General features: G+C 45.4%; 1 protein-coding gene across 2 annotated transcripts in view; it reads left to right on the top strand.

The window, feature by feature from the left end:
* Nucleotides 1–18,462, top strand: part of phf21b (PHD finger protein 21B) — a 208,739-nt gene that overhangs the window by 156,802 nt on the left and 33,475 nt on the right. For both annotated transcript variants that reach the window (XM_086008816.1, XM_086008815.1), the window contains exons 9-11: nt 1,085–1,136; nt 9,882–9,958; nt 17,506–17,560. In XM_086008816.1, the coding sequence (XP_085864942.1) occupies nt 1,085–1,136; nt 9,882–9,958; nt 17,506–17,560 (184 nt within the window). The remainder of the gene's footprint in view (nt 1–1,084; nt 1,137–9,881; nt 9,959–17,505; nt 17,561–18,462) is intronic.

The following is an 18,462-nucleotide window of genomic DNA, read 5'->3' as shown; positions in this document are numbered from 1 at the left end:
TCCAATTCTGGCCTCTTGCACATTCCTGATTTTAATCGCTCCAATATTGTCAGCCATACCTTCAGTTGCCTGGGCCCTAAGCTCGAATTCCCTTCCTAAGCCTCTCCACCTCTCTCTCTCTCTCTCTCTCTCTCTCCTCCTTTAAGACGCTCCTTAAAACCTACCTCTTTGACCAAGTGTTTGTCCTAGTATCTCCTTATGTGACTCGGTGTCAAATTTTGTTTTGTAACGCTCCTATGAAAGTGCCTTGGGACGTTTTACAATATAAATGCAAGTTGTTGTTGTAGTTGGTGTTGTTAAGAATCATTGGCCTAGAAATTCAGTAAGGCGCTGCAAGCTTTGCGCCCAGTTACCGCCTAAAGAGGGCTTCTGCGCCAGTAGAGGAGGTTGCGCTGATATTGAGCTCGGCGGTAATGGCGGCGGTAGCCGGTAGCGCTGCGCCGGCACCGATGACGTCATCGGTGTGCGCAGTGCCCCGTTTCCGCCCCGATGCCCATATTCAGTTGCCGCCGCCTCCTCCGTGGCGGCCGCTACTAACATCCGGAGACCAGGGCCTTACTGCAGCCTTAGTGGGGCGCATAAAGGTGGAGGTGCGGCCGGCCGCTTTTTTGGCGGACGCCTGCCCGCACCTCCTTCCCCGGCCTCCTCCACCACTCCCCCCCCCCCCCCCCCCCGCGGCATTGCCGGCTGCTTTCCGCGAGCCCGGCACTTCTCCGTGGTGCCGGGCTCATTTGCCGGCACAATCCAGCGGCGATCTCCCCGTTGCAGACACCTCCACCTTAAGAGAAGGAGGAGGCCTGCAGTACCGCAGCCTGCCGCACCGCATCGGGTGGCGCAGCGGCACCTAGAGCGCTGAAATTCAGTTTCAGCCCCCCAAGCGGGGGCGGGCACACCCTGGAATAGCGCCCGGTTCCGACTTGGGGCGCAAAAAGTGAATATCTGACGGTCGCAAATGGCTCCGCGCCCAGCGCTAACTTTTGGGCGCTAGCCAGCTGGCGGGGCCATAGTGAATTTCTAGGCCATTGACCCTTAGTGGGACTGGCTTCATAGAGACTGCCAATAATATATGTTTTTAAATTTGCAGAAACTTGCCTTTATGGTGTCCCTAGGCCTAGTTACTACAGAGCACCTGGAAGGTAAGTCAAATTGCACGTCATGAAACAGTGCTAATTTTTTTTTAATTTAAAAAAAAAAAAGCAATTTCTTTGTGGCTTGGATTCTCTTCTGCGGCAGTCGCCATCTTTGATACCAAAGACCTGTTTCCATAAGTCTGTTTACTGTGAATTCTGAGCAGCTGGCAGAAGATCTGCAAGAACAGTTGACTGTTTCCAATTTTCCTGCCTTGACTCTGCTTTGTATTTATCTCATAGTTTCCATGAAATCAAAAGCTCACCATGTGACAGTTTGGAAGATTACTATCTAACATTAGAATATAGGACTGAGAAAAGCCCATTCATTCAGGAATAAAACATAACATGCGGGCAACACTTAGCAGGTCAGGCAGCATCATGAAGAGAGAAACAGAGTTAACGTCTCAGGTCGATCTGACGAAGGGCCATCGACCTGAAATGTTAACTCTGTTTCTCTCTCCACGATGCTGCCTGACCTGCTGAGTGTTTCCAGCATTTTCTGTTGTTGTTTCAGATTTCCAGCATCCGTAGTATTTTGCTATTGTGTTGGGTGAGCTTGTGGTGTGGAGATGCCGGAGTTGGACTGGGGTGGACAAATGTAAGAAGTCACACAACACCAGGTTATAGTCCAACAGCTTTATTTGAAATCACAAGCTTTCGGAGCGCTGCTCCTTCTTCAGGTGAAGTGAGCTTGTGGTTTGACAACATTTGCATTTAAAACATTTTCATTAACCTCATTGGCTAATAACATGGTAATACCCTGAAGACTATTGTATCTTTCAGGAAAATAATTGGAGTTTTGTATGTATAATTGTTTTGACACTGGTTTTCAAGTCTGTATGATCCCATTCGAAATAAAAATAGAAAATGTTGGAAAAGGAAATTTATTATCATCTATATAAAAAAAAAATGTTTCTGATCTTTAATCAGAACTCCATGTTAACTTTGGGAGAGGGAGTGGGTGACCACCAGGCAGACTAGGAAGAACAGGCAGGCAGTGCAGGAATCCCCTGGAAGTGTGGCACTCTCAAACTGGTATTCAGTGTTGACACCTTGGGGGAGTGCAGTCAGAAGCAAATCCACGGCACCGTGGGAGACTCGGCTGCACAGAGGTGCACAAGAAAGTGTAAAAATGCAGTTGTTATAGGAGGGATAAACAATGTTTCTGCAACCACAGATGTGAGTGCTGAATGGTGTGTTGCCTCTCTGGTGCTAGGATAAAGGATATCACTGAATGGGTGCAGAAGGTTGAAGGGGAACAGCCAGAAGTCGTGGTCCATGTTGGATCCAATGGCATAGGTAGGAAAAGGGTTGAGGTTCTACAGGCAGAGTTTCAGGAGCTAGGAAAAAGATTAAAGACCAGGACCTCAAAGGTGGTAATCTCTGAATTACTCCCAGTGCCATATGCTAGTGAGAACAGAAACAAGAAGATAGTGCAAGTGAATGTGTGACTGGAGAAGTGGTGCAGGAGGGAGGGCTTCAGATTTCTGCAGCATTGGGACCAGTTCTGCAGCAGGAGGGGCCCGTACAAGCCGGGGTCCCCTGTGGCCGTCCCCTGTGGCCATCCCCCTCTCAAACAGATATACCGCTTTGGGTATTGTTTGGGAGGATGGCTTATCGGGGGAAGGCAGCAGCAACCAACTTCCTGGCACCATGGGTGGTTCTACTGCACGGGACGGGAGGAAAAAGAGCGGGAGAGCTATAGTGATAGGGGATTCTATTATAAGGGGAATAGATAGGCGTTTCTGCGGCCGCAAACGAGACTCCAGGATGGTATGTTGCCTCCCTAGTGCAAGGGTCAAGGATGTCTCGGAGCGGCTGGAGGGGGAGGGTGAAGAGCCAGTTGCCGTGGTGCATATAGGTACCAATGATATAGGTAAAAAACGGGATGAGGTCCTAAAAGCTGAATATAGGAAGTTAGGAGGTAAATTAAAAAATAGGACCTCAAAGGTAGTAATCTCAGGATTGCTACCAGTGCCATGTGCTAGTCAGAGTAGAAATAGAAGGATATTTCAGATGAATACGTGGCTAGAAGAATGGTGCAAGGGGGAGGGATTCAAATACCTGGGACATTGGAACCGGTTCTGGGGGAGGTGGGACCAGTACAAACTGGACGGTTTGCACCTGGGCAGAGCCGGGACTGATGTCCTAGGGGAGTGTTTGCTGGTGCTGTTGGGGAGGGTTTAAACTAAAATGGCAGGGGGTTGGGAACCTGTGCAGGGAGACAGAGGAAAGGGAAGCAAGGATAGAAGCAAAAGACAGGAAGGAGAAAAGCAAAAGTGGAAGTCTGAGAAATCAAGGGTGTAAATCAAACATGGCCGCAGTAAACAATAATTCTAAAAGGTCTAAGAGTGTTAAAAAAAACAAACCTGAAGGCTTTGTGTCTTAATGCGAGGAGCATTCGTAATAAGGTGGATGAATTAGCTGTGCAAATAGATGTAAACGGATATGATTTAATTGGGATTACAGAGACATGGCTCCAGGGTGACCAAGGCTGGGAATTCAACATCCAGGGGTATTCAATATTCAGAAAGGACAGGCAAAAAGGAAAAGGCGATGGGGTAGCATTGCTGGTTAAAGAGGAGATTAACACAATAGTAAGGAAGGATATTAGCTCTGATGATGTGGAATCTGTATGGGTAGAGCTGAGAAATATCAAGGGGCAGAAAACGTTAGTGGGAGTTGTATACAGACCCCAAACAGTAATGCTGAGGTTGGGGATGGCATTAAACGGGAAATTAGAGATGCGTGCAATAAGGGCACAGCAGTTATCATGGGTGACTTTAATCTACATATAGATTGATCTAACCAAATTAGTAACAATACTGTGGAGGAGGAATTCCTGGAGTGTATACGGGATGGTTTCCTAGACCAATATGTCGAGGAACCAACGAGAGATCAGGCCATCTTAGACTGGGTATTCTGTAATGAGAAAGGATTAATTAGCAATCTTGTAGTGCGAGGCCCCTTGGGGAGGAACAATCATAATATGATAGAATTCTTCATTAAGATGGAGAGTGAAGTAGTTGATTCAGAGACTTGGGTCCTGAATTTAAATAAAGGAAACTACGACGGTATGAGGCACGAGTTGGCTAGGATGGATTGGGGAATGTTACTTAAAGGGTTGACGGTGAATAGGCAATGGCAAACATTTAAAGATCGCATGGATGAACTACAGAATTTGTTCATCCCTGTTTGGCATAAAAATAAAACAAAAAAGGTGACTCAACCGTGGCTAACAAGGGAAATTAGGGATAGCATAAGATCCAAGGAGAGGACATATAAATTGGCCAGAAAAAGCAGCAAACCTGAGGATTGGGAGCAGTTTAGGATTCGGCAAAGGGATTAATTAAGAGGGGGAAAATAGAGTATGAGAGTAAGCTTTCAGGGAACATAAAAACTGACTGTAAAAGCTTCCATAGATATGTGAAGAGAAAAAGATTGGTAAAGTTAAGCGTAGGTCCCTTGCTGTTAGAATCAGGGGTATTTATAATGGGGAACAAAGACATGGCTGACCAATTAAATACATACTTTGGTTCTGTCTTCACAAAGGAGGACACAAACTCCCAGAGATGTCGGGGAACATAGGGTCTAATGAGAGGGGGGAACTGAATGAAATCAGTATTTGTAGGGAAATGATGTTAGGGAAATTGACGGGATTGAAGGCCGATAAATCCCCAGGGCCTGATAATCTACATCCTAGGGCACTTAAGGAAGTGGCCCGAGAAATAGTAGATGCATTGCTGGTCATCTTCCAAAATTCTATAGACTCTGGAGCAGTTCCCATGGATTGGAGGGTAGCTAATGTAACCCCACTATTGAAAAAAGGTGGTAGAGAGAAAAAGGGGAATTATAGACTGGTAAGCCTGACATTGGTAGTGGGGAAAATGCTAGAGTCCATTATAAAAGATGTAACAGCAGAGCACTTGGAAAACAGTGACAGGATCGGACAAAGTCAACATGGATTTACAAAAGGTAAATCATGCTTGACTAATCTCCTGGAATTTTTTGAGGATGTAACTGGTAGAATAGATAAGGGAGAACCAGTGGATGTGGTGTATTTGGACTTTCAGAAGGCTTTCGATAAGGTCCGGTATAAGAGACTAGCGTGTAAAGTTAAGGCACATGGGATTGGGGGCAAGGTATTGACTTGGATAAAGAACTGGCTGGCAGACAGGAAGCAAAGAGTTGGAATAAACGGGTCTTTTTCTGAGTGGAAGGCAGTGACTAGTGGGGTACCGCAGGGATCGGTGCTAGGACCCCAGTTATTCACAATATATATTAATGATCTAGACGCGGGAACTCGATGTAATATCTCCAAGTTTGCAGACGACACAAAGCTTGGTGGGCGTGTGTGCTGTGAGGAGGGTGCAGAGAAACTCCAGTACGATTTGGACAGGTTGGGCGATATGGCAGATGCAGCATAATGTGGATAAATGCGAGGTTATCCACTTTGTGGCAAAAACAGGAAGGCAGATTATTATCTGAACGGCAATAGATTGGGAAAAGGGGAAGTGCAACGAGACCTGGGTGTCCTTGTGCACCAGTTGCTGAAGGTAAGCATGCAGGCACAGCCTGCGGTTAAGAAGGTAAATGGTATGCTGGCCTTCATAGCGAGAGGATTCGAGTACAGGAGCAAGGATGTCTTGCTGCAGTTGTACAGGGCCTTGGTGAGACCACACCTTGAGTATTGTGTGCAGTTTTGGTCGCCTTATCTGAGGAAGGATGTTCTTGCCATGGAGGGAATGCAGCAAAGATTCACCAGACTGATACCTGGGATGGCAGGAATGACGTATGAAGAGAGATTGGGTTGATTAGGCTTATATTTGCTAGAGTTTAGAAGAATGAGGAGATCTCATTGAAACTTATAAAATTCTAACAGGACTAGACAGACTAGATGCAGGAAGGCTGTTCCCGATGGCGGGGGAGTCCAGAACCAGGGGTCACAGTCTAAGGATAAGGGGTAAGCCATTTAGGACTGAGATGAGGAGGAATTTCTTCACCCAGAGAGTGGTGAACCTGTGGAATTCTGTACCACAGAAGACAGTTGAGGCCAATTCATTAAATATATTTAGGAAGGAATTAGACATATTTCTTAAGGCTAATGCGATCAAGGGATATGGGGAGAAAGCAGGGACAGGGTACTGAATTTGGATGATAAGCCATGATCGCATTGAATGGTGGAGCAGGCTCGAGGGGCTGAATGGCCTACTCCTGCTCCTATCTTCTATGTTTCTATGTAAGCCGAACTGGTTGCACCTGAACAGGGCTGGGACTAGTGTTGTGGTGGGGTAGGTTAAACTAATTTGGCAGGGGGAGGGGCACCAGGACGCAGCAGCAGAGAGGTGAGACAAGATGCATAGAAAACTAGGAGGGACAAACTGAAACCGAACAAAGAATAATGTAGAAAGAGCAGGAATTAGATGGAGGAAAAATGCAAAGCTGACACGAGCAGGGTGTTGGAATGGATCTGTGTTGATGCAAGGAGTGTTACAAAGAAGGTTGCTGAGCTACACATGGCAGCTGAGGAATTTAAATTCAGTTAATTAAATAAATCTGGAATAAAAAGCTAGTATCAATAATGGTGACCGTGAAATTATCGGATTGTTGTAAAGACCCATCGGGTTCACTAATTTCCTTTAGGGAAGGAAATCTACCGTCCTTACCTGGTCTGGCTCCAGACCCACAGCAGACTCTTAACTCTCTGAGACTCTGAAATGGCCTAGCAAGCCACTCACTTGTACCAAAAAGCTACAAAGAAGTATACCAAGAATAAAACTGGGTGGACCACCTGGCATCAACCTAGGCACGACAAAGATGTGCAGGTTAGGTTGATTGGCTATGATAAATTGACCCTTAGTGTTAGGGGGATTAAATACGTGGGGTTACGGGGATAGGGTGGGATATGTGTTGGTGTAGGGGTTACGGGGATCGGGGGTGGGATATGTGTCGGTGCAGGCTCGATGGGCCGAAATGGCCTCTATCTGCACTGTGAGGTTTCTGTGATTTCTGTGAAAGGCACAGTCAGCCCTGCAAAGTCCTCCTCACTAACATCTGGGAACTTGTGCCAAAATTGGGAGAGCTGTCCCACAGATTAGTCAAGCAATAGCCTGACATAGTTCTACTCACAGAATCATACCTTTCAGCCAATGTCCCAGACTCCTCCATCACCATCCCTGGGTATGTCCTGTCCGACCGGCAGGACAGACCCACCAGAGGTGGCGGCACAGTGGTATACAGTCGGGAGGGAGTGGCCCTGGGACTCCTCAACATTGATTCTGGGCCCATGAAGTCTCATGGCATCAGGTCAAACATGGGCACCTACTGCCTTCCCTCAGCTGATGAATCAGTACTCCTCCATGTTGAACACCACTTCGAAGAAGCACTGAGGGTAGCAAGGGCACAAAATGTACTCTGGATGGGGGATTTCAATGTCCATTGCCAAGAGTGGCTTGGTAGCACCACTACTGACCGAGCTGGCCGAGTCCTGAAGGACATAGCTGCCAGACTGGGCCTGTGGTTGGTGGTGAGAGAACCAACACGAGGGAAAAACCTACTTGATCTCGTCTTCATCAATCTACCTGTCACAGATGCATCTGTCCATGACAGTATTTGTAGGAGTGACCACCACACAGTCATTTTGGAGATGAGGGCCTAGAAATTCAGTCGCGTTTGCGCCCACTTATTGGCTAAAGAGTGGTTTGCGCCGGAAGTTTTTTAGTGCCCGAAATTCAGTTGGTCCCTAAAATCGGCATTAGCCGGTAGCGCTGCGCCGGCACCGATGACGTCATCGGTGTGCGCAGCGCCCCGGTTCCAACGCGATTCCGTCCCGACGGCCAAATTCAGTTGCGGCCGCCTCGCCCGTAGCGGCCGCAAACAGCGTTTGAAAAATGGGGCCTTGCAGCTCCGAGAGGCTGGCGCATAAAGGTGGAGGGGCGGCCGGCCGCTTTCCCGGCGGCCGCCTGGCCGCACCTCCCTCCCCGGACTCCTGCACCACCCCCCCCCCCCCCACGGCATTGGTGTCTGACTCCCGCGAGCCCGGCACTTCTCCGTGGTGCCGGGCTCATTTGCCGGGGGAATCCAGCGGCGATCTCACGGCTGCAGGCAGCTCCTCCTTAAGAGAAGGAGGAGGCCTGCAGTACCCCAGCCTGCCGCACCGCATCGGGTGCCGCAGCGGCAGCTGGACGCCTGAAATTGACTTTCATCGCCCCAAGCGAGGCGGCCAAACCCTGCAATAGCGCCCGCCTCCGTCTTGGGGCGCCGCAACTGAATTTCAGGCGGGCGCTACGGGAATCCGGGCGAGCGCTAAATTTCGGGCGCTAAAGACCTGGCGCGGCGATAGCGAATTTCCAGGCCGAGCTCCTGTCTTCACACTGAAGACAGTCTCCATTGTGTTGTGTGGCACTACCACCATGCTAAATTTGATGTGCTGATGTCTGTGGGCTATCAGCAGCAGCAGAATTGTATTCCACCACAATCTGTAACCTTATGGTCTGGCATATCCCTCACTCTACCATTACCATAAAGCCAGGGGACCAACGCTGGTTCAATGAGGAGTGTAGAAGAGCGTGCCAGGAGCAGCACCAGGCGTACCTAAAAATGAAGTGCCAACCTGGTGAAGCTACAACACAGAACTACATACATACGGAAACAGCATGCTATAGCCAGAGCTAAGCAATCCCACAACCAACGGATCAGATCAAAGCTCTGCAGTCCTGCCACATCCAGTTGTGAATGTTGGTGGACAATTGAACTAACGGGAGGAGGCGGCTCCACGAACATCCCCATCCTCGATGGCGGAGCCCAGCATGTAAATGCAAAAGACAAGGCTGAAGCGTTCGCAACCATCTTCAGCCAGAAGTGTCACGTGGAGGATCCATCTCGGCCTCTGCCTGAGGTCCCCACCATCACAGAAGCCAGTCATCAGCCAATTCGATTCACTCCATGTGATATCAAGAAACAACTGAATGTGCTCCTTCTATGCTACAAGATTCTACGATTCTATAACCATCTGATTACAAATTACAACGACCTAACACTAGAATAACAGGCCAGTAATTCCTAATATGATTAGACACTTTCTCGTGTAAAATGATTTATTTGTTTCTTAACAAAAGATTCCGTCTCTGGCTCTCAAGGAGAATTTGCTGAGACAAATCCATTAACTTGTTATTCGTCCCTGGGGCAAGTATGTTGGGCCTGCATTGTTCAACTTGAGAATGATTTAAGCCTAAAGTCTGGCTTACTGTGGAAGTGCATTTCTATCAGAAATCTTTTCAGCTGTGTGGGGAATACATAAAATTTAATTGGGACAATTGACTATTTTCTTGTATTATTCCCAGCTACAGATGTTCTTTTTCCAAGTTATGTCGACCGTCTTGTTTTGTAATCCTTTTTTTGAAGATTATAAGGATTATAAATAGATTTGAGATGCTTTCTCTATGTTACAGGAACTGATGTTTTTATTCTGCCACATTACTAGCTTTTGAGAATAATCAAAATTCTCTACTTATGTTTTTTATATAGAATAATGTTTGAATTATAGTTACTGTAAATTGATTAGTGATAGTGACATGGTAAAATATATGGCCTTTATCATACTATCGCAGCTAAAATTAATGAGCACTGCTAAAGAAAACATGAGTGAACATAAAGCCTTTAAAACATATTTCTTTTTGTTAATCAGTTTTTGTTTCAAACAAAACATTTGGGATTTCTTTGATTATAACAGAAATGTTCTCGTGGTTACAGAAATCCAAAGCAGGCGCCAGGAAAGAAAGAGAAGAAGCACAGCCAATCCAACATACAGCGGATTGTTTGAGCCAGAGGTAAATGACATTACTCTGTATGTTTGGATAACATGACGCTTTTCTGAATTCGTTAAATGCCATTTGCCAAACACGGGCTCAGTCCCCCATCTCATCAAGATCTGCTTACAGTAGTTTATTCTCCTCCACAGCCCTAACACGCACACTAAATAATATGTGCATTGCACACAAATGATAAGTTATTGCCATTTTCTGTAAACTACTACTGTTCTTTGATCACTATTCTACCTACCACTAATTGAAGTGAAGTAAAATAAAGCCTAAGAATTCCTACAGATGTTCCAGCCATGTTTAAATATTATGTTTCCTTAAGCGAAAAAGAGTCGAGATAAAAGTTTGGCAGATTTAACAGTGGTTGGAACACTGGTCGGTGTTGGGTTACACAGTCCTTTGATTGCTTTTTTAAGTTTAAGTGGTTTAACACGTTACATATGAAAAATGGCACTTCAAATATAATTTCAGAATTGAATTCTTGTTTTATTTTACATTTGGTATTTACTAGTACAGATCTAGCACCAATAATGTTAAATCCTGGTATAGACCTGGGTCATCAAGGAAGGAATTCTTGGATCAAGCATCCAGTGAATTTGCATTGGAGTTATACCTGTGAGTCCTCTTAATCATATAGGTCTAGTACCGGTAAATGCAATATTTACACTGGTATCTGATTATCAGCTGCTATTTATTTTCTGAAAATTTAGTAGTGATTGTAAAACACTGCTGCGTCATGCATTATTTACAAATGAAGTTCTAAGCTTAACCTCTGGTTTCTTTTAGTCATCGTTGTCATTAGGGACAGAATGGAAGTCTGTGATATTTGTAAAAGATATCCCTGTTGGTCATTGCATGAAAGTGCATCATGCTATACTACTTACTGAAGCTTGGTTGTGTAGGAACTATACGTAATATTTTAACATCAGTAAACAGTAGCCTACGTGCGCAGAGCTGGTACATCAATGGGTGGGTGTATGTTTTTTTTGTTATTATCCTTGACATCAATTAATAAACTAATTTCTCATGTATAATCTCTCCAGCCAAACTTGATTATTTAATTGGTCTACAGATATAGTAACTATGGGGGCAATTATCCCAGCCCTGAGGAGGTGGGTTTGGAGGCGGGGCAGTTAGCAAAATTTCAAAAAGTGAGGGCGGGGTCGGAACCCGTCTCTCTGCAATTTTGCCGGAGGCGAGTTTGATGGGTGCAATTCGATCCCGCCTCCATCAGTCGGGAGAGGTAGTTAAGACCCTTAAATAGTCATTAAGGGCCTCTATAATCCTATTTTGACAGGCCTTTGTTATTTTGCCACATTTTGTGCGTGTTGCACGACCCTCCTAAACCACGCCAGCTAATCCTGGCGGGTTGACAAGTGGGTGGCCTCCTCACAGATACAGCTCCACCATTAAAACGGAGCTTTCATCAGGGAGCAGTTGCAGGTGGCAGAACTTTTGTTCCACAGGTCTTTCAGCACTTTTAGCAGGCCTACTGAAGTCAGAGGTGCTGCAGCTTCTATCTCTCAACTGTGGGACCTCCTTGGAAAACCCTCTCCCCGCTTGGACTGAGTGCTTCCCCAACGGAGGTATCTGCCAGCAGCATGGGAACCATTTATTTCCTTTAATCATGAACCTCAAATTCGGATGAGGAGCAGCCACGGCAGCAGCAGAAGAACCAGGCAGTTCAGTAGCAGGAGTGCCAACCGCCTGCTCACCCACCTGATGCTGCACAGGGCAGAAGGCGCCAGCGCATGGAAGCACGTCGCCGTAGGAGATACGCCCATCTCAGTTTACAGACAGAGGTTGAGCTACTTCAATATGACTGAGCAGCAGTGCCAAAAGAGGCTGAGAGTTTTGCGAGAGGTTGTCGGAGACGTGCGCACTGCTGCACCAACACCTGGAGCCCAGAGGAGCGGGTGGACAGCCCTTACCAGTGGCTGTCGAAGTCGCCACCGCACTCAACTTTTTTGCCTCAGGCTCCTTCCAGGGATCATCAGCAGACATCAGTGGCATCTCCCAGTCAGCCACCCACAGTTGCATCACGCAGGTTACCGATGCCCTTTTCGCAAAGGCGCACATTACATCCACTTCTCAAGGGATCAAGCAAGTGTAACCGCGCGTTCAGTTGGCTTTACAAATATGGCAGCCTTGCCAATGGTGCAGGGCGTCATAGACTGCACACATGTGGCCCTTAGGCACCCCATAACAACCCAGCTATCTTTGTCAACCGCAAGGGCTTCCACTCCCTCAACGTACAGCTGGTGTGTAACCACAAGAAGGAGATTTTGCATGTTTGTGCCAAGTTCTGTGGTAGTTGCCATGACTCGTTCATCCTGCGGAACTTTAGTGTTCCTCCGCTCTTCAATCCGCCAAACTTAGCGGATGGCTCCTTGGTGACAAGGGCTACCCCCTGAAGAAGGGGCTAATGACGCTGATCAGGAGTCCAGCTAACGAGGCTGAGGAGACTACAATGTCAGCCACATTTCGACCAGGTCCATCATCGAGCAAACCATTGGCTTGCTGAAGATGCGATTCCAATGCTTTGACAGATCAGGTGGAGCCCTGCAGTATTCAGCAGCCAGGGCCTCCAGAATGGTCATGGTCTGCTGTGCACTGCACAACATGGCACAGCGTCATGGCTTGCAGCTTCCTGATGAGCAAGTGGCTCAGTTCATAGCCTCCTCAGATGAGGATGAGGGGGAGGAGGACCGAGCGGTGGCGCATCTACCAACAGCAGCGGCAGCACGCGAGCACATGGCTGCCCGTGATGCAAGGGATGCACTCATCCTGGCCAGATTTGCATATGTTGCCCATTGTAGCATATGTGCTTGGCTCCTTCTTAACACACGATAGACAATGGACATGACTCTCTGGCCTCCTTTCACTCTGACCACGCAAGTGTCGCGGAGCCCGCAGTGTGGAGCTGCCTAAGCCGAAATAACAGATGCCATCACGCCAACAGTTTGCCATCACCTAATTTTAATACATTCTCACAGGAATGGCATTTCATCAATAAACAGAAACAATCACCCAATCTGCACACAGATCTGGAAGTTATATCCCTTGCCAGCTGGACCCACGCAGCCTTGGTTTCTTTGGGAGGCCTCTTCCTCCCAGATGAGGGGAAGAGCACCTCCCTGCTAACTCTCGCCCCCTCAACCAGCATACCCAGCGCCTCATCCAAGTACCTTGGGGAGGACCTTGTCTTGGAGCTGGCCATTCTTCAGGAAATCCACGTTTGGAGGTGGTGCACCATCGACCAAAAACCAGTGGAATGAGCCAAGGCAGCAAGCAGCCCTTAAATGAAGCTGGATAAGTGACATCAGCAGAGGCGAGTTTCAGTTCCAAAAGACTAATTGGCCCAGGGGAACCCACACCTCTGAAAGTAACTGGTCAATTAGGGGAAAATCGCAATTTTTTCCCAGCTGACAGTGGAGGTGGGTTTGGAACCCACCCAAACCAAAAATTGCGCCCATTATGCGTGTATAATGAAAAGTTTTCTGTGTGACACTCATTTCATTATCTCTTGGGGGCGGTGGGGGGGTGAAATGCCCATGCACATAAAAAGAACTCATGAAAAATCTTTTTTCAAAATCTTTTGAGCATTCCTTTTGGCTCCCCACCTACTCTGCTGTATACCCGTAGAAGTTTACACCGTAGAAGAAAGTATTTAGCTCATTGTGTCTGTACAGGCTCTTTGCTGGAGCAATCCAAAAATAATCTCACTACCCTGCTCACTCCCTATAGTCTCTTATCTTACTCTGCTTCAAATACTTATTCAATTTTCCCTTTAAAAATGCAATATTATCTGCCCCAACCACTCACTGGCAAAACATTATATACTCCAACAACCCTCTACATCATAAAAATTCTCCTCACACTTTCTTTTTATAAAAATTAAAAAAAAATAATAATAATAATATCACTGGACTGGGCGGTGTAATAGGCTAGAGACTGGCCTTGCACCTCACAGACCTAGGATAAATAGAATGAAACAAATAATAAGGGAAACATGTAAACATACAGCATTACAGTAAAGAGAGACAGTTGCCTTATGATGATGCAAACTTTGTTTATTTTTGTCTGCGAGCATAGGAGATTAACTAGCAATTTCAAATTGGTTAAAAAACTGACCATGTTTGAAATGCAGATTTTGGCAAGTAGCATGTTGTAATAACATTTAGCTCTTTCTCAAGAAAGTGCCCCCTTGGCCAAATACTCATATAAACTACTTTTTCTTTTCCCTTAAATCCTGGACAACTGACCATTTCCTCCAGCTCACATTAGGAAAACTGAAACCATTGTCCTTTGTCCCCACCACAGGCTTCACTATTCAATGAGACTATTAACTGGTGGTAGGCCCTTCAGCTGCCTCACTTGTGTTGTCTGGATCTCTCTTTCTATCTCTATTCAAACCTCCACCCTTTTATAAAAAAAATAAAAAAATCTTTCCAAAATCCACCAAGTTTTGCCCCTCATCTAATCGCTCTCTCTTAGTCTTGGCTTCCATTTCTAACACCTATTTGTAAAATGCTTCGGGTGATTTTTTTTTTACATTAAAAGCACAATAAAAATTCAAATTCTTGATGATTGGGCTTTCTTTTTAAAGATTCCCTTACAATTCTCAACTGCACGCAGAGAAACCTTCTCCGTGAGGTACTACCACCAATTTCCCAGAAGTTGACCCGCGGGTGAATTCCTAACCCCCCTGGCAGACCGCCAGTTCTGGAACGCCACAACATCAAGTGACCTGGCAATGCTGCAGGCTGCAGAAGTAAGGTCTGTGGTGTGGGTGGACCCCCAATGTTTGAAGAGGAGCCAGAGTGACTGGATTTTTGGAGCCTGGAGGAGCACTCCTACTCCTCCTGTACCCACCAAGCAAAAGAGGAATTTGCTTTTGGGGATCCTCTTTGGCCAGACTGCTACTGCACACTCTGGCCAGTTCTGTCCAAAAATGGTAATCAAGGACATATTGGCATCATAGGCCCATTTAAAATGGAAATTGGGATCTTATCACCTGACTTGGGGGGGCTGCTCTGGCCACCCAGCATTCAGCCCTGATGAAAATTGCCATGGCCACAACAGCAGCAATTGTGTGGTGGGTCATTACCCACCATTTTCAAGGGACTGCCACCCAGTTTCTGCTGGAAGGAAGGGCTAAAAATTCAGCCCCAGGTTCCTGATTTGAAGGTTCAGTTCCAAGATTTGAGTGTTTAACCCAGCACTGATTTAAAATATTTGCTATACACCAATCCTCTTGCATCATTAAGAAGGGGGATAGAACATGTCCAGGGAATTATAGACCAGTCAGCTTAACATCGGTGGTAGGAAAAATAATGGAATCCCTACTAAAGGAGAAAATAGAAGAACCTCTAGAAACCAAAAATATAAAAATGATGGATTTCAAAAGAGAAAGTCTTGCTTGACCAACCTTATTGAATCTTTTGAAGAGGTAACAGAGAGAGTAGACAATGGTAATGCAGTAGATATAGGCGCCGAACACCTCGAGTCTCTTCGCCGGGAGCAAGCCGAAGCCAAGCGCGAGGAGCGCACGTCAACCCAAGCATCCCACCCACCCGCCCCTTCAACCACCGTCTGCCCCACCTGTGACAGAGACTGTGGGTCCTGCATTGGACTCATCAGTCACCTGCAAACTCATTTTTAATGTGGAAGCAAGTCATCCTCGGTTCCGAGGGACTGCCTAAGAGAAAAGTAGATATAATTTATCTGGATTTTCAAAAGGCTGTCGATAAGGTACCCCATAATAGACTGATGAACAAGGTCAGAGAATGTGGAGTCAGGGGACAAGTAGCAGAATGGATTGCTAGCTGGCTTCAGGACAAAAAGCGGAGTGTAGGAGTAAAGGGTAGCTATTCACAGTGGCAGAAAGTGGGTAGTGGTGTTCCACAAGGATCAGTGCTGGGACCACTGCTGTTCACAATTTACATTAAAGATTTAGACTTGGGAATCAAAAACACAATTTCTAAATTTGCAGATGACACCAAATTTGGGGGAACTGCAACAACTTACAGGAGGACATTAATAAACTTACAGAATGGGCATATAATTGGCAAATGAAGTTCAACACAGATAAATGTGAGGTATTACATTTTGGTAGGAAGAATAGGGAGGTCACATCACTTGGAGGATGCGAGTCTAGGTGGGGTAGAGGAACAAAGGGATCTCGGAGTACAAATACACAAATCACTAAAAGTTGCGACACAGGTTAACAAGGCCATAAAAAAAGCAAACCAAGCACTAGGGTTTATTTCTAGAGGTATAGAATTGAAAAGTAGGGAAGTTATGCTAAACCTGAATCGAACCTTAGTTAGACCACACTTGGAGTACTGCGTACAGTTCTGGTCGCCATATTATAAAAAGGATATAGAGGCACTGGAGAAGGTGCAGAGAAGATTTGCAAGGATGATACCAGAAATGCGAGAGTATACATATCAGGAAAGGACTAACAGGCTGGGTCTCTTTTTCTCTTGAAAAAAGAAGGCTGAGGGGTGACCTAATCGAGGTCTTTAAAATTATGAAAGGTTTTGATAGAGCGGATACAGAGAGAATGTTTCCACTTGTGGGGAAGAGCATAACTAGAGGCCATCAATATAAGATAGTCTCTAAGAAATCCAATAGGGAATTCAGAAGAAACTCTTTACCCAAAGAGTGGTGAGAATGTGGAACTTGCTACCACAGGGAGTGGTTCAAGCAAATAGTATAGATGTGTTTAAGGGGTGGTTGAACAAGCATATGAGGGAGAAGGGATAGAGGGCTATGCTGATAGATTTAGATGAGGAAAGACAGGAGGAGTCTCGTGTGGAGCATAAATGCCGGCATGGACTGGTTGGGTCAAATGGCCTGTTTCTGTGCTGCATAGTCTATGTAATCCTAGGTAATGTAATCCTAGGTAATGTAATCTCTGGTAGAGATTTTAGTCAAATTAACATTTTTATGAATGCAGGCTGCTGAGTGCTATTGTTTAAAAGATGATGCTACTTAGAAAACTTGTGACCAAATTGGTCTTTAATACATGATATGTGTGACAATTGAAGCATTTAATTATACATATGGCACACAAGCAAAAGTGTCAGCTTAGTTCAGTTGGTAGCACTCTTGCTCCTTGTTTCATGCCCCACACCAGGGTTTCAGCACATAATGTAGATTGATATTCTAGTGCAGTACGGAGAGGGTGCTGCACTATCAAGATGAAGCATTAAACAAAACCCCATCTGTTTATTTCAGTGGACATTAAAAGATCCCATGGCACTATTCAGAGGAGAATGGAAATACACCCAGTGTCTGGCCAGCATTACTCCCATCAGTCAGCACCACCTTAAAAAAAAAAAAAAAAAAAAAAATTTAAAAAAAAAATAAAAAAATCTCTCTTGGCATACAATGGTTGTTGCCTTTGCCTACATAACAGCACTTTGAAATATTTCAATGTGACAACCTGCCATATGAATGCAAGTGTTATTACTTATAAAAAGTATTCTGGTCATTTAAAAAAAATATTGTCTTAATGAAGTCTGCTTTTCTGTTAATATTTTCCCCAGCGTAAACGAATTGCAACAAGCTACCTGAACGGTTCTTTATATATTTCAACGAGAGGTATGTATTTCTAAGTTCATCCAATCCCTTCGTTCTACAAATGCATGTAATAATACACATGAACAGCATAACCTGCATCTACAGGAAAGGTATGAATACTAGGTCTCAAATGTATATTTTATTGGGTGGTGGGATTGGACAGCAATTTTGCAGGTATGCATTTAATAAAAGCTTACTGGTACTTATGTGTTTACTTGGATCTCTTCTGCTAAAAATGGTGTATTAGTTTGTTGAGAGAAGACGGTCACTGTATCTTAACGGCTATATCTGTAACACTTACCTTGCTTACTCTGTCTTAAACTAGTCAAATAAAACTTGTCATTAGTGTGGCATGATATAATGCCTTTACAGGTTGAGAAGGGCTGTAATGTAGGAGTTTCCTATGTGGTGTGTGAGACTTGAGAGGACTGCTGCTGTCCTAATTAATCCTAGTTATAACTGGTCCTGCATTTTGATGCAGCTTATCTTTTTAACTTTTTATTCAAGAATATTATTAGCAGAATGTACAAGTAAATGGAAGGGATCTTCTTCTGAGGGTAGGCCTAAGGCCCATTGTTGGGCAGAGTAGACAGAGCTTTACTCTGCATCTAACTATGATATATCTGAGTTGGGAATGAGTGCTTTATGCTGTTTCTGAATGTGCAAAATGCAGAGTGTTGTATTGCACGGCATTAACATTCCTCACCTTGATGAGCAAATCATTTGCAGATTTTTTATTAAACGAAGCGTATCCAGTGTGAATAAAACTTGAGGTGAATAAGCAAGTGGCAAAGCATTAGGGATTGGAACATCCACGCTTACATAGAATGTACAGCACAGAAACAGGCCATTCAGCCCAGCTACTCCATGCCAGTGTTTGTGCTCCACACGCGCCTCCTCCCACCCCTACTTCATCTAACCCT

This window comes from Somniosus microcephalus, chromosome 16, assembly GCF_052327205.1.
Source record: "Somniosus microcephalus isolate GS21.2 chromosome 16, FLI_Smic_1.0, whole genome shotgun sequence".
In the NCBI taxonomy this organism is placed as follows: domain Eukaryota; kingdom Metazoa; phylum Chordata; class Chondrichthyes; order Squaliformes; family Somniosidae; genus Somniosus; species Somniosus microcephalus.
Note: the sequence above shows the minus strand (reverse complement) of the source record. Positions and strands in the feature narration are given on the sequence as shown.